Source organism: Bombina bombina, chromosome 6 (genome assembly GCF_027579735.1).
Source record: "Bombina bombina isolate aBomBom1 chromosome 6, aBomBom1.pri, whole genome shotgun sequence".
Taxonomy (NCBI): domain Eukaryota; kingdom Metazoa; phylum Chordata; class Amphibia; order Anura; family Bombinatoridae; genus Bombina; species Bombina bombina.
Window position 1 is genome coordinate 1,053,083,409 of NC_069504.1, and position 15,743 is coordinate 1,053,099,151.

Consider the following 15,743-nt stretch of genomic DNA (forward strand, 5'->3'; position numbering starts at 1 on the left):
ATTGAAAGAAATTATTTCAGACATCACTGGGGGTAAGGGCCATGCCCTCCCACAAGATAGGCCTTTCACGGCTAAGAATAAGTCTAATTTTCGTTCCTTTCGCAATTTCAGGAACGGACCGGCCTCCAACTCTGCAGCCTCTAGACAAGAGGGTAACGCTTCCCAGACTAAACCAGCTTGGAAACCGATGCAAGGCTGGAACAAGGGTAAACAGGCCAAGAAGCCTGCTGCTGCTACCAAGACAGCATGAAGGGGTAGCCCCCGATCCGGGACCGGATCTAGTAGGGGGCAGACTCTCTCTCTTTGCTCAGGCTTGGGCAAGAGATGTTCCGGATCCCTTGGCACTAGAAATAGTCTCTCAGGGTTATCTTCTAGAATTCAAGGAACTACCCCCAAGGGGAAGGTTCCACATGTCTCGCTTATCTTCAAACCAAATAAAGAGACAGGCATTCTTACATTGTGTAGAAGACCTGTTAAAGATGGGAGTGATACACCCAGTTCCAATAAAGGAACAAGGAATGGGATTTTACTCAAATCTGTTTGTAGTTCCCAAGAAAGAGGGAACTTTCAGACCATTTCTGGATTTAAAAATTCTAAACAAATTTCTCAGAGTTCCATCGTTCAAAATGGAAACCATTCGAACAATTTTACCTACATTCCAGGAGGGTCAATTTATGACTACCGTGGATTTAAAGGATGCGTATCTACATATTCCTATCCACAAAGATCATTATCAGTTCCTAAGGTTTGCCTTTCTGGACAAGCATTACCAGTTCGTGGCTCTCCCATTCGGGCTAGCCACTGCTCCAAGGATTTTCACAAAGGTGCTCGGGTCCCTTCTAGCGGTTCTAAGACCAAGGGGTATTGCAGTGGCACCTTACCTGGACGACATCCTAATCCAAGCGTCGTCTCTTTCCAAAGCAAAGGCTCATACAGACATTGTTCTAGCCTTTCTCAGATCTCACGGGTGGAAGGTGAACGTAGAAAAGAGTTCCCTGTCTCCATCGACAAGAGTTCCCTTCTTGGGAACAATAATAGATTCTTTAGAAATGAAGATTTTCCTAACAGATGTCAGAAAGTCAAAGCTTCTAAACGCTTGTCAAGTTCTTCACTCTATTCTGCAGCCTTCCATAGCTCAGTGCATGGAAGTAGTAGGGTTGATGGTTGCAGCAATGGACATAGTTCCTTTTGCTCGAATTCATCTAAGACCATTACAACTGTGCATGCTCAAGCAGTGGAATGGGGACTATACAGACTTGTCTCCAATGATTCAAGTAGATCAGATGACCAGAGACTCACTCCGTTGGTGGCTGACCCAGGATCACCTGTCCCAGGGAATGAGCTTCCGCAGACCAGAGTGGGTCATCGTCACGACCGACGCCAGTCTATTAGGCTGGGGCATGGTCTGGGATTCCCTGAAAGCTCAGGGTCTATGGTCTCGAGAAGAGTCTCTTCTCCCGATAAACATTCTGGAACTGAGAGCGATATTCAATGCTCTCCGGGCTTGGCCTCAACTAGCGAAGGCCAGATTCATAAGATTCCAGTCAGACAACATGACGACTGTTACTTACATCAACCATCAAGGGGGAACAAGGAGTTCCTTGGCGATGAGAGAGGGAGGATCACTCCTGCCACCTATCTGCAATCCATATCCCAGGAGTAGACAACTGGGAGGCGGATTATCTGAGTCGTCAGACTTTCCATCCGGGGGAGTGGGAACTTCACCCGGAGGTGTTTGCCCAGTTGACTCAATTGTGGGGCATTCCAGACATGGATCTGATGGCGTCTCGTCAGAACTTCAAGGTTCCTTGCTACGGGTCCAGATCCAGGGATCCCAAGGCGACTCTAGTGGATGCATTAGTGGCGCCTTGGTCCTTCAACCTAGCTTATGCGTTTCCGCCGTTCCCTCTCCTTCCTAGGCTGGTAGCCAGGATCAAACAGGAAAAGGCCTCGGTGATTCTGATAGCTCCTGCGTGGCCACGCAGGACTTGGTATGCAGACCTGGTGAATATGTCATCGGCTCCACCATGGAAGCTACCTTTGAGACAGGATCTTCTAGTGCAAGATCCATTCGAACATCCAAATCTAGTTTCTCTCCAGCTGACTGCTTGGAAATTGAACGCTTGATTTTATCCAAGCGCGGGTTTTCGGATTCAGTGATAGATACTTTGGTCCAAGCCAGAAAACCCGTGACTATAAAGATTTACCATAAAATATGGAAAAGATATATTTGTTGGTGTGAATCCAATGGATTCTCATGGAGTAAGATTAAAATTTAGCGAGTTCTCTAAAAGGACAGATTTCTGCTCTATCTGTCTTGTTACACAAACGACTGGCAGCTGTGCTAGATGTTCAAGCTTTTGTACAGGCTTTGGTCAGGATCAAGCCTGTTTACAGACCTTTGACTCCTCCCTGGAGTCTAAATTTAGTTCTTTCAGTTCTTCAAGGGGTTCCGTTTGAACCCTTACATTCCATAGATATCAAGTTACTATCTTGGAAAGTTCTGTTTTTGGTTGCTATTTCTTCTGCTAGAAGAGTTTCTGAATTATCTGCTTTGCAGTGTGACCCATCCTATCTGGTGTTCCATTCAGATAAGGTTGTTTTGCGTACCAAGCCTGGTTTTCTTCCAAAAGTTGTTTCCAACAAGAATATTAACCAGGAAATAGTTGTTCTTTCTTTGTGTCCGAATCCAGTTTCAAAGAAGGAACGTTTGTTACACAATTTAGATGTAGTCCGTGCTTTAAAGTTCTATTTAGAAGCAACAAAGGATTTCAGACAAACTTCCTCTCTGTTTGTCGTTTATTCTGGCAAGAGGAGAGGTCAAAAGGCTACTGCTACCTCTTTCCTTCTGGCTGAAAAGCATCATCCGATTGGCTTACGAGACTGCCGGACGGCAGCCTCCTGAACGAATCACAGCTCAGTCTACTAGGGCTGTGGCTTCCACATGGGCCTTCAAGGCCTTCTCCTATCAGTCGGTCGAATGACTGGGGGGGGCGGAGCCTGGGAGGGACTATATGGACAGCTTTTGCTGTGCTCTTTGCCATTTCCTGTTGGGGAAGAGAATATTCCCACAAGTTATGGATGACGCCGTGGACCGGACACACCGTTGGAGAAAGTAATTTATCAGGTAAGCATAAATTCTGTTTTTTTTTTTTCTTTCATGATTTAGAAAGAGCTTGCAATTTTAGCGCCTTAGTGACCAGACCATTTTTCAATTTTCTTACCGTTAGGGACCAAGGCTATTTTTACATTTCTGCGGTGTTTGTGTTTAGCTGTAATTTTCCTCTTACTCATTTACTGTACCCACACATATATACCGTTTTTCTTGCGATTAATTATCTTTAGAAAGTCAATTTATTTTCATCATATATTATAAATGATAAAATATTATGAAAAAATGGAAAAAAATACACTTTTTCTAACTTTGACCCCTAAATCTCTTACACATCTACAACCACCAAAAAACACCCATGTTAAATAGTTTCTAAATTTTGTCCTGAGTTTAGAAATACCCAATGTTTACATGTTTTTTTTTTTGCAAGTTATAGGACAATAAGTACAAGTAGCAACATTTTTCAGAATTAGCGATAGTTGCATTGTTACACTGATATCTGTCAGGAATCCCTGGATAACCCTTTACAGTTGCGCACCGTTGCTCACGCATCCTCAAAGGAATGGTGGATGCGCGCGCAGCCACTTCAGCAGGAGGGAGCTCCAACTCTCAGCTGTAACATAACAGCTGAGAGCTGGAGTTCCTGAAGCTTCAGGCATCTGCCGCATATGGAGCCGGAGCACGGTCGGTGCTTCGCCTCCATATGAGGCCAGATGCCTGATTGTTACAGAGGGTGACACTGTGTGTGTCACCAACTGTAACAATCTTCTGCTGGTGCCGGTGGGAGGTGTGGGCGGCTCAGCAGGGAAGGGGAGGCAGTGGGAGTGCCCTAATACAAAAAAAAAAAGAGAGAGGGGGAGAGAGCAAAAGAGGGAAGAGAGGGAGCAAAAGAGAGAGAGCAGAAGAGATGGCGAGGGAGAGCAAAAGGGAGGGGAGGGAGAGAAAAAGAGAGGAGAGAGAGCATAAAAGAAATGGGGGAGAGAGCACAAAAGAGAGAGGGGGGAGAGAGAGCGCAAAAGAGAGAGGGAGGAGAGAGAGCGCAAAAGAGAGAGGGGGGAGAGAGAGGGGGGGAGAGAGCGCAAAAGAGAGAGGGGGGGAGAGAGAGCGCAAAAGAGAGAGGGAGGAGAGAGAGCGCAAAAGAGAGAGGGGGGAGAGAGAGCTCAAAAGAGAGAGGGGGGAGAGAGAGCTCAAAAGAGAGAGGGGGAGAGAGAGCGCAAAAGAGAGGGGGGGGAGAGCGCAAAAGAGAGAGGGGGAGAGAGAGAGCGCAAAAGAGAGAGGGGGAGAGAGAGAGCGCAAAAGAGAGGGGGAGAGAGAGAGCGCAAAAGAGAGGGGGAGAGAGAGAGCGCAAAAGAGAGAGGGGGAGAGAGAGAGCGCAAAAGAGAGAGGGGGAGAGAGAGAGCGCAAAAGAGAGAGGGGGGAGAGAGAGAGCGCAAAAGAGAGAGGGGGAGAGAGAGAGCGCGAAAGAGAGAGGGGGGGAGAGAGAGAGCGCAAAAGAGAGAGGGGGAGAGAGAGAGCGCAAAAGAGAGAGGGGGGAGAGAGAGCGCAAAAGAAAGAGAGCAAAAGGGGTGGGGATTCCAAAAAGAAGATTGGAGTAGCCGTGTTAGTCCGGTAGATAAGATGCTCAAAAAACAAAGTATTGCAGTGTGCAGCTTCATTGCACTTAACTATTGCAGAGAAGAAGTTGTTTAAAGATTTTTGCACATTTCAAAATGGCAGTTAGATCATGTGACTAAATCACTTCTCTTGAACAAACTTTATTCTTGGTCAGTACAGCAGTACACACAGCAAGTTTCACAGCTGTAACTTAAGCGGTTCTGGAGAAGATTTTCAAGCGGTTGTCGAAATTTGTCGCAAAAAGCAATATGGCTACTAGATCACATGACCTATAAGATTTATGTTGCACAGGCTTATGCACAGCACAGATCTCTAGCATTGTGCCAAGTTTCATGAGTTTTTGAGTTATGCTGTTATTTTTATAAGCACATGAAAAAGTGGCGGAATAATAATAATCCTGACAATAACAATAGGTTAGCCAAATAAAAAAGGTATCACTGCATACTGCAATACTTTGTTTTTTGAGCATCTTATATATATTTATCTTAAAAAAATAAGCAAAAGCTATTTTAGATTGAAACATACTGCAGTATTGCACTCCCTTCTATTCCTCCGTGGTTGTTCAGGAGAGCTTTCTCTACTAGTGACGGAAAACATTTACTCAGGACAGGAATATATTTTACACAGTCTGATATACATCTTGAAATGCCTTCTTTTCAACAAAGCAAAGAAAGGAAAAAAAAAAAGACTACAGTGTTCCTTTTCAAGGGACGTAAATGAATCTAGCAGGATTAGGTTTATGAACTTTGGAGAATACTCTTGCAAGGTTTAAAAAACAAAACTTTAAATAATAAATATTCTCTGCTCTACATTATGAAGCGTTTTATTGGTAATTCAGTCTGATTTTATGTCCCTTTTTTAATTTTGCTTTTTTTGCTAATATATATGCAAGAATATTTTTAATTAAGCTTTGGTACAGGATAGGTTTGCAAAGTACATTGCAGCACTCTGCTGTAACTTACGGAATAATCTAATGATACTGATTTTGTTTGTGTTCATTCCCCCCCGCATCATATTTCATTATGGTAGATTCACCCACTGATTTCACTTCCTTCAAAAGGGAAGATAACATTCAGTGTATGATTCACAGATGAAGCAATCATGTTCCCTTATGAATACTCCCATAGCCCTTTTTCCTTTAAAACACAAATCACACCTCAGTGTTCTGTAGTGTTTTCCCCAACGTCATCATAACGTTTTGTTTTCAGTGGCATTGAGCTTCTGATATAATCCATTATGGACTGGTTGAGGTGCAGCACAAATAAATGGCTAAATAAAGCATTTATTTTATATGCCCAATACAGTACCATTTTTTTTATGTCCTTGAGCCAACCTAATTCTTGAATTAGATTAAATTACATGAAAATGTAACTGAATTGTACACCTAAAAATAAGCTAAAGGGACATAAAAGTGCAAAATGAAATTTCTCTGTATTAGAGCATTTTATTATTGAACTATTGCATATAATGTTTAACCCCTGCAAAGTGTTTAACGCATAGTCAAGTACGTTCCATAGCAACAATGCACTACTCAGAGCTAGCTGGAGACACATGGTGGGCGATTGGTAAGATACATATGTGTGCAGACACCAATGACCAGCTAACGCCCAATAGTGCATTGCTTATCCTGGGCGAACCTAGTTATGCTTTTCTGCAAAGGATACCAAGAAAGCAAAGTAAATTTAATAGTAGAATTAGAAAAGTCTATTAAAATTGTATGTTCTGTCTGAACCTGATTTCATGCACTATAAGTTAATCCTTTACTCTTACACCTCTGCCCTTCACTTAGCTAAGCAAAGCAAACCTACTTCTCCTCTTATATCCACTCACTCCTCAAACCCTAAAAGACTCTTCACCATTTTCAACTCTCTTCTCTACCCACCTGCCCCACCCCCCTCATCTGCGTTCAGTGCTCAAGACCTGGCTGACTACTTTTTCAATAAAACACTTACCATCCAAAGAAACATCCCAACACAAGCCTGCAATCTCCCAACTTCGCTCCCAGTCACCCCCTCTGCCACTCTCTGCACCCCCTCTGCACCCTCCTCCCAACCACTGAGAGTGAAGTGGCTTCCCTATTGTCTTCTTCAAACCTCACTACCTGCCTTCCTTGACCCTATTCCTTCGCATCTAATACCTACTCTGTCTCTCCCACCCTCACTCCGGCTCTTACACACATATTCAACCTATCCCTTTCTACCGGCTCATTCCCTGCCTCCTTCAAACATGCAAATGTCACCTCCATCCTCAAAAAAAAAAAAAAAAAAAAAACCCTTGACCCTAACTCTCCTGCAAACTACCGCCCCATATCACTGCTCCTGCTAGCTTCAAAAATCCTTGAAAAACTAGTTTTCGATCGCCTAACCCATTTTCTGTCCTCCAACTCACTGCTTGACCCCCTGCAATCTGGCTTCCATCCCCAACACTCAACTGAGACTGCCCTCACCAAGGTTACCAACAATCTCCTTTCTGCTAAAAACAAAGGCTACTACTCTATACTCATCTTTCTTGACCTCTCTGCTTCTTTTGACACTGTTGACTATCCCCTTCTCCTACGGACTCTCAGCTCTCTTGGGCTCTGTGACACTACCCTCTCCTGGATTCACTCTTATCTCTCTAACAGATCCTTCTCCATCTCCTTTGCTGGTGACTCCTCCTCTCCATTGCCTCTGTCTGTTGGAGTACCTCAAGGCTCTAACCTGGGTCCTCTACTCTTCTCTATTTACACTTCTTCACTGGGTAAACTTATCAACAGCTATGGCTTCAACTATCACCTTTATGCTGATGATACCCAGATCTACCTTTCCACCCCTGCACTCTTTCCTTCTGTCAATTCTCACATCAGCGACTGCTTATCTGGCATTTCCTCCTGGATGGCCTCTTACCACCTAAAAATAAACATGTCCAAGACCGAACTACTTCTAATCCCCCCCCCCTCTAACTCTACTACAGTTTTTAATTTTTGCATCACTGTTGGCGGCACCACTATCTCCCCATCACCCCAAGTCCGCTGCCTTGGAGTCGCACTTCACTCAAATCTGTTCTTCATTCCCCACATCCAACTGCTTTCTTCATCCTGCTGCAACCACCTGGGCAATATCTCCAAAATTCGTCCGTTTCTCAGTGACGAAACTACTTAACTGTTTATCCACTCCCTGGTAATTTCCCGACTTGATTACTGCAATAACTTGCTAACTGGCCTCCCTCTCTCCCGCCTCTCTCCCCTTCAATCCATCCTAAATGCATCTGCCAGGCTAATCCACCTCTCTCGATGCTTCGTTTCTGCTGAACCTCTCTGAGTCCCTTCACTGGCTCCCCATTCACAGCAGAATTGAATTCAAAATTCTCACCCTGACCTACAAAGCCCTCACCAATGCTGCCCTACCTGTCCTCACTCATCAACAAATACACTCCAGCCCGCCCACAAAGATCCAACAATGACCTGCTTCTTGCGTCCTCTACCATCACCTCCTCTCATGCCAGACTACAGGACTTCTCTTGTGTGACACCAACCCTCTGGAACGCACTTCTTTGAGCCGTTAGTCCTGTTTCCTATCCTCCTACCCATCTAGATTGTAAGTTCCCACGGGAATAGGGCCCTCAGTTCCCCCTGTATCTGTCTGTAAAATTTTGTCTTTTTGTCTTCGTTTTACTTTTATCTTTGTACCCATGGGCAGCGCTGCGGAATCAGTTGGCGCTTTATAAATAAAGAATAATAACTGAAAGTTTTCTTTCATAAGGTGGTGAGAGTCCATGATCCATAACATGAAATTAAACTTTACTCCAGCAGGCGGCTGGCAAAAATTACCCAACACAACAAGAGCTTTCATCCCTCCCACTTCCTGATTCCCTACATTTTTGCATTCTCAGGAGGAGGTGAAAATGAGGTGCTTAGATTCTTTATGGAAAAGGGTGCTCAAAATGCTGTGAGGCCTCTTATCCGCCTCAGAGGACCGAGGATAAGGCAAAGGGGTGTAATGGAGTACCATAGGTAGTGAGAGTAATGCTCCTGAGGGAGTTTTTCACTAGCATGCCTCGGATGTCGCTAGGGCTGGTCCTGCATCCTCATCCTGTTGGCCTGGTCCAGTTAACTCCTCTATAAGATCTACAGTTAGTGCCAGCTAATTTGGATGGACTTATCTACTGGATACCATAGGTCTGCAGTGGGGTAAGCACAGTAAAGTGTGTGTGACGGGGTATTATGTGTCCTATACTTACACAGCTCGCAGGCACATTAGTGTACATCAGGGCCAGGAGACACTCACTTTTGCACACTAATCTGCTTATTAGCATGTCCCACATTGTTTACATTATGGATGTTACTGTGCATACAGAAGTCTCATATTACTTGTGTCCTGATTTGCATACTTGTGTGTATATATGATTGTGCAAGTCTTTTACTGTCATATTTGTGTGGCAGATCCTTCTCCTGCATCACTTCATAAAGATGAGTATCTCAACTTTCATCTAATGATCCGGACTAGTCCTAGGAACAGGACTTAGTCTTCCTACTTTCTATTTAAATTGGAACATTTACAGTTCCTTTTGCAAGAGGTTTTGCAAACTCTAGTTGTCCAGAAATCTTCTTCCTCTCAGAGTCAGTCAGTTGAGCAATTGGATTGTTGTTTAACCTGGTTATTAAACTGGCAGCAGTTTCCCCCAGTAGCATGGGAGTGATTGTCCGATTTAACAAGCAGAACAGACTATTTTGCAATTGGTTCTGCTGGGTCACATTTTTCAAAATTGTCCCTTGAAGGCTCAGATTGCGCATATTTTTGGTTTTGTTATTTAATTAAAGGGAAAAAATGCTATATTGCCTGATATTCATTCTGTTGTTTAGGTAATTCTCAGGATTAGGCAAGAGGTTAATGAAACTTCTCAGTGGAGTCTCAATTTAGTTTTTGGCAGTATGGCATGTTCATTCCTTTGAGCCTATGCATAAGTTGGAAATTCAGTTTTTGTCTTGGAAGGTTTTGTTTCTTCCTCCGCCATCAGAGTTTCGGACCTTTCATCGTTGTCTTGTGAGACTCCTCATCTGCTTTTTCATTAGGTCAAGGTGATTCTTTGGAATCACTAACTTTACCGAAAGTTGTCTCATCTCATCTTAATTAGGAGATTGCCTTCCCTTCTTTTTGTGTCTCTTCAAGAAATAATAAGAATAGACTTCTACATTATTTAGATGTAGTTAGGGCTTTGAAGTTTTATTTCCAAGCCACTAAAGAGTTCTGTAAGTCTTGTGGTATTTCTTTTTCAAATCTGTATAGAATTTAAGAGGCTATTACAGTTTCTTGGCTAAAACAATAATTTCATGAAGGCAGGAAAATATTCTCCACCTTGTGTTAAGACTTATTATACTAGATCTGTCTCAACTTTCTGGGTTTTTCACCTGGAGGATTCACTTGAATATATTTGCAAGGATGCTACTTGGTCTTCCCTTCACACCTTTCTAGATTTTATCATTTTGTTGAGTTTTTTTGGAGGGGTTTTAATCAGAGACTGCGTTTGGCAGGAAGTTTATCTGGGCTGCAGTGTCTGGTCAATGATGTGCCTTCCTCTTTCCTTTTTGTCCCACTCTTATGTTATCATGGACTCCACATATGGGATTTAACACCCAAGCTGTGATGGCTCATTGACTCTCTCACCATGGTGGTGATAGTCCACAAAACCCTCTCTAACATTGTTGAAACGTATATCAATTGACTGTTCTAGCATGCTCCTCATATACCCTGCTTGCTCTTTCTGGTTTTCTCCTTTTGCTTGGCTATATGGTAGACTGAGGGGTATCGGGAAGTGGGAGGGATTAAATCCATCCCCTCCTTTTCCTGCCCTGACCAATCTATCTGCCACCATTACTCCACCCTTGCATCGTTCCTTGACAATCTGGCCCCACCTACCATAGCTCGCAAATCACACACACTCGTACTCAGCACTGGCATACTCCTATGACACAGTACCTACGCAGATGTTCCCGTACTGCTGAGTGACACTGGAGAAAATCTCGGAGTTGAGCTGACTTTCTTCACAACAAGTTCATCTTTTACTCTTAATATTCTAATCTTTATAAGCAACATTACTTCTGTAGGTTACAAGTATGAATAGATACACCGGTGTATGAATTAATATGTATTGTCTAAGAGTCTATCTCCTTTAAGATGAAAAAAGTTATTGTTTTTGCTAGAATTTATTTTTAAATTAACTCCTTTCACTGAGTTTTTGAACTTTATTTAAACTTGCATATTCACCAGCTTTTTGCAACAGACATATATTGTTCTTAATAGGTTCTATTTGTAATGCATTATATATTCTACTTAACTCCCAAAAGATACCATCGTAGTAATGATCGTCATTTTGAACCTTATTAACTAACTATAACTTGCATATTTTTTTCACCCAGTACCTCAGAAAATTAAACGATTTTACATGCCAGCAAAAAACGTTTAACATTAATAAATTGAGTGTTATTAAAAAGCCTGTTGCTAGTCCCTGCAAATTAGGCTAAAGTTTTATGCATACAGTATAATTCCATGAAGTGCCATTCCCCAGAATACTGAAGTGTAAAATATACATACATGACAGCCTGATACCAGTTGCTGCTACTGCATTTAAGGCTGAGTTTACATTATATCGGTATGGCAGAATTTTCTCATCAATTCCATTGTCAGAAAATAATAAGCTGCTACATACCTCTTTGCAGATTAATCTGCCCGCTGTCCCCTGATCTGAAGTTTACCTCTCCTCAGATGGCCGAGAAACAGCAATATGATCTTAACTACTCCGGCTAAAATCATAGAAAAACTCAGGTAGATTCTTCTTCAAATTCTACCAGAGAAGGAATAACACACTCCGGTGCTATTATAAAATAACAAACTTTTGATTGAAGGTATGAAACTAAGTATAATCACCACAGTCCTCTCACACATCCTATCTATTCGTTGGGTGCAAGAGAATGACTGGTAATGGCAGTTAGGGGAGGAGCTATATAGCAGCTCTGCTGGGTGAATCCTCTTGCACTTCCTGTTGGGGAGGAGTTAATATCCCATAAGTAATGGATGATCCGTGGACTGGATACACTACAAGAGAAATAAATTTATCAGGTAAGCATAAATTATGTTTTTCAAGCTTTTTGCTAGAGGCGTATATTTTGTTTTTAGAAGGTCCTAATTGTATTACATTATATACTCTACCTGATTCCCAGAGAATTTCATCATAGTGAGCATTTGAAATTTATTTGATGTAACTACTACAATCATTTGAATATTTGATACATTTATATACATATCCCAGTAGTAATTGAGTTATCCAATGTATTTTACTTTTATAGAGTAATGATTTGTACCCTACTAAATAAGTATTCGACTTTTTACACGTCATTCTAGAACTTATAATTTTTTATATCAATATATTGTGAATAAAGAAAACGGCGTATTCCTGAACAGCATTTGAAGTAGTAATGGTACTAAGTTCTTGTTGAATTTTTATTTGCGGTGAACATTTTTTACTTTTGTTGTTTAATTAATTCATCCTTTACCCATTCCAGCAGTAACTGCACCATCCTTTTTTTTTGAAGTAACATTACTTCTCTACTCTTCTCTATTCTTTCTTCAAACCCTAAACATCTGTTCTCCACGTTAAATACTCTTCTCCACCCCCCCCACCTCCTACTACAACTTCTCTCTCAGCTAAATATTTTGCCAGCCACTTTAATAACAAAATTGACTCCATCAGAAATTAAATCGGCTCTCAACATACTGCCAGTCCCCCACCCCTCAAAAGCTCACAATCATCCAAAACCCACATAGCCATAAATGTAGCTCTTTTGCCCCTGTTACAGAGGAAGAACTTTCTGCCCTTATACTATCCTCTCACCTCACTACCTATCCCCTCGACCCCATCCCCTCACAGCTACTTCCCTACCTCTCTTCTACCCTTACCCCTATACTCGCACACATCTTCAACCTCTCTCTCAGCATTGGTATTTTCCCCTCATCTCTAAAAAAAAAAACTCTCGATCCAACTTCCCTATCCAACTACCACCCTATTTCCCTACTCCCTTTTTCCTCAAAGCTTCTTGAAAAGCTAGTATATGCACGCCTATCCCATTTCCTTACATTAAACTCCCTCCTTGACCCACTTCAATCTTTCACCCCTATCACTCCACAGAGACAGCAATTGTTAAGATTACCATCGACTTGTTTACGGCAAAATCCAAAGGCCACTTCTCTCTTCTTATCCTCCTTGATCTGTCTGCATCCTTTGATACTGTCGACCACCCTCTTTTACTCCAAACCCTCCAATCCTTATGCATTTACAACACAGCTCTCTCCTGGTCGCTTCCTATCTGTCTAACCATACCTTTAGCCTAGCCTTCTCTGGGGCATCCTCTGCCCCGTTACCAATTTCTTTTGGGGTACCGCAAGGCTCTGTCCTCTGTCTCTTCTCAATCTACATGTCATTACTAGGTTCCTTAATAAAGTCCCACGGGTTTCAATATCACTTATATGCTGATGACACCCAAATCTATCTCTCTGCACCAGACCTATCTCCCTTGCTAACCCTTGTCACTAACTCTTTCTCATATCTCATCTTGGATGTCTCTCACTATCTTAAGCTAAATCTCTCTAAAACTGAGCTCCTTATTTCCCCCTCTTCTTCCAAAATCCCCCCCCCCCCCCCCCGATGTTCCTTTGTTTGGCCCTATGGAATTTGTTGCCACCTCCTATGTGCTTTTAATTTTTGCACAATAAAATTTGCCGTTTTATTTTCTTGTTCTTACTACAAGGCTCTTTGGATTTTTTTTCCCTTCATATTCAATATAAATGTTATCTTGTATGCCGCATATATTTATAGCGCTGCAGAATCTGTTGGCGCTCTACAAATACATGATGATGATGATGATAATGATACAATTTTGTTGTGTTGGGTACATTTTGCTTTCCTCTTGGTGGAGTGGAGTTTAATTCCATATGTTACAGCTCACAGACTCTCGCCACCATGAAAGAAGTTAATTTATCAGATGAGCATTAATTATATCTGTTTCCCGTTATATTTATGCTACAGCACTTATTTCCAGGACAATAGTTGTGAAGATTTATGGTCTTGAATTCTATAGTCAAATCAAAACAAGTTAGTGAGTGAAGTTTGAATCAACATTCACTTACGGTCCGAAGTCTGGTGGCATGTTGTAATAAGCAAAGGTAGCACATTTGCAAAATGTACACTCCTATTGCAGCATTGACAAACACATTTGGGGCTATGTGCTGAAACTATTATCTGAAGGGATTGTATATATCCTAGAAAGGGCATGAATAGGTTATTCCTCTAGGGCTGTAGGAACACCATTAGTGCTTAGACTGTTACTTCTGAGAGGGTAAACGGGTGCAGAGAGAGATTGGAGAGGAAAAATAAGAGGAGAAGAAGATGGCTTTACGCAAGAGTTAAAAGATATGAAAGAGAGAGAGTTTAAAGAGTTTAAAGAGAAGATATGGCCTGAGACAGGGCTCAACAAACACAGGAGCCTGGGAGCCACTAGCTCCTAGAATTTTACCCCTGGCTCCTATCTCTTTGGGGTATTCTCCATATATCTATATACAAATCCAACTGTCTGGCTCCTAAAATTATGCCTGGCTCCTAATTTTAGAACATATTTGTCAAGCACTGGCTGAGAGAAAAGGGAGAGGGTAAAAAGAGAGATTGAAGGGAGAGATGATAAAGAAAATCTCCAAATCTGCTATGACCTTCCATGACTGTCAGCTCTCTTTCTCCACTGTCTCCCTTCAACAACTTCCTATTTCTATCCTGCTGTTGTCTTACTTAGAACCACCAGTTTGATGTTGCAAACTGCTATGCACTTACTTTTGTTAATCTATTGCTATATGTAGCATTATTTAATAAGTTATCTTATAAAAAAATATATATAAAAATGTACTACACAATAATCTTTCACAATGGCTAAACATATGCAAAGGGTGGGTGGGGTGGGGAGTAGTGGGTGTGGTGTGGGTAGGATCAGAAGTGGCGACTAACATTTTGACCTGGCTAGTAGCTTACAACCTCAAATTTTGAGCCTCTATATAATTATGTTTGTCTCTGTTTACCTGCAGGATGTGTATTCTTCATTTGTTTGGGAATCTTCTATATGTTCCGACCCAACATGGCATTTGTAGCACCCGTGCAGGAGAAGGTGGTGTTTGGGATGTTTTTTTTGGGTGCCATCCTCTGTCTTTCATTTTCGTGGCTTTTTCACACCGTATACTGCCACTCTGAGGGAGTGTCCCGTGTTTTCTCAAAGTAAGTAATACATGATGTTTTACGGATAAACTTGTCCTATTTAAAACTGTGCTCTTTCAATGTCTCCATTTCAATATTTTACGTATAATTTTGCTCCCTCTCTGGCAGCCAAGCGTTAACAAGAATGTTCTAAATTTTGTGCTGATAACCCAAAACCAGCAACATTTTCATTTGCTCGTTACAACTGAAATATTTGCAGCACTGCACACTTTTATTTTGTGACTTTTTCAATATCTTTCCTTCTCTCCAGTAAAATGGAAATCTTACATCAGCATAAATAAGGCCATCTGTGAAACAAACAGTAAATTGCTCTACATTCTTATTGAAATGACAAATTCTGCCTTTATTGGTCCTGCTGTGCACTCAGTAAAAAGTCATTTTAAAGGGACTCCAACATATATATGAAACCACACAATTTTGTTTTATGATTCAGATAGCGCATACAATTTTAACAACTTTCTAATTTACTTTTATCACATTTTCTTCATTCTCTTGGTATCTTTTGTAGAAAACCAGGGACATAAGCTTAGGAGCCGTCCCATTTCTAAAGCACTATATGGCAGCAGTATTGCAAGAATAGTGCTGCGTCTAGAGCAGTGATATTCAAACTTTTTTTTGCCGTGGCACACTTTTTTACATTAAAAAATCCTGCGGCACACCCCCATCCCAAAATTTTATAAAATCACACATTGTAGCCTAATACAGGATATATATATATATACACACACAC

General features: G+C 41.7%; 1 protein-coding gene across 3 annotated transcripts in view; it reads left to right on the top strand.

The window, feature by feature from the left end:
* Nucleotides 1-15,743, top strand: part of ADIPOR2 (adiponectin receptor 2) — a 167,774-nt gene that overhangs the window by 106,982 nt on the left and 45,049 nt on the right. For all 3 annotated transcript variants that reach the window (XM_053718851.1, XM_053718852.1, XM_053718850.1), the window contains one exon: nucleotides 14,827-15,013. In XM_053718851.1, coding sequence (XP_053574826.1) covers nucleotides 14,827-15,013 — 187 coding nt within the window. The remainder of the gene's footprint in view (nucleotides 1-14,826; nucleotides 15,014-15,743) is intronic.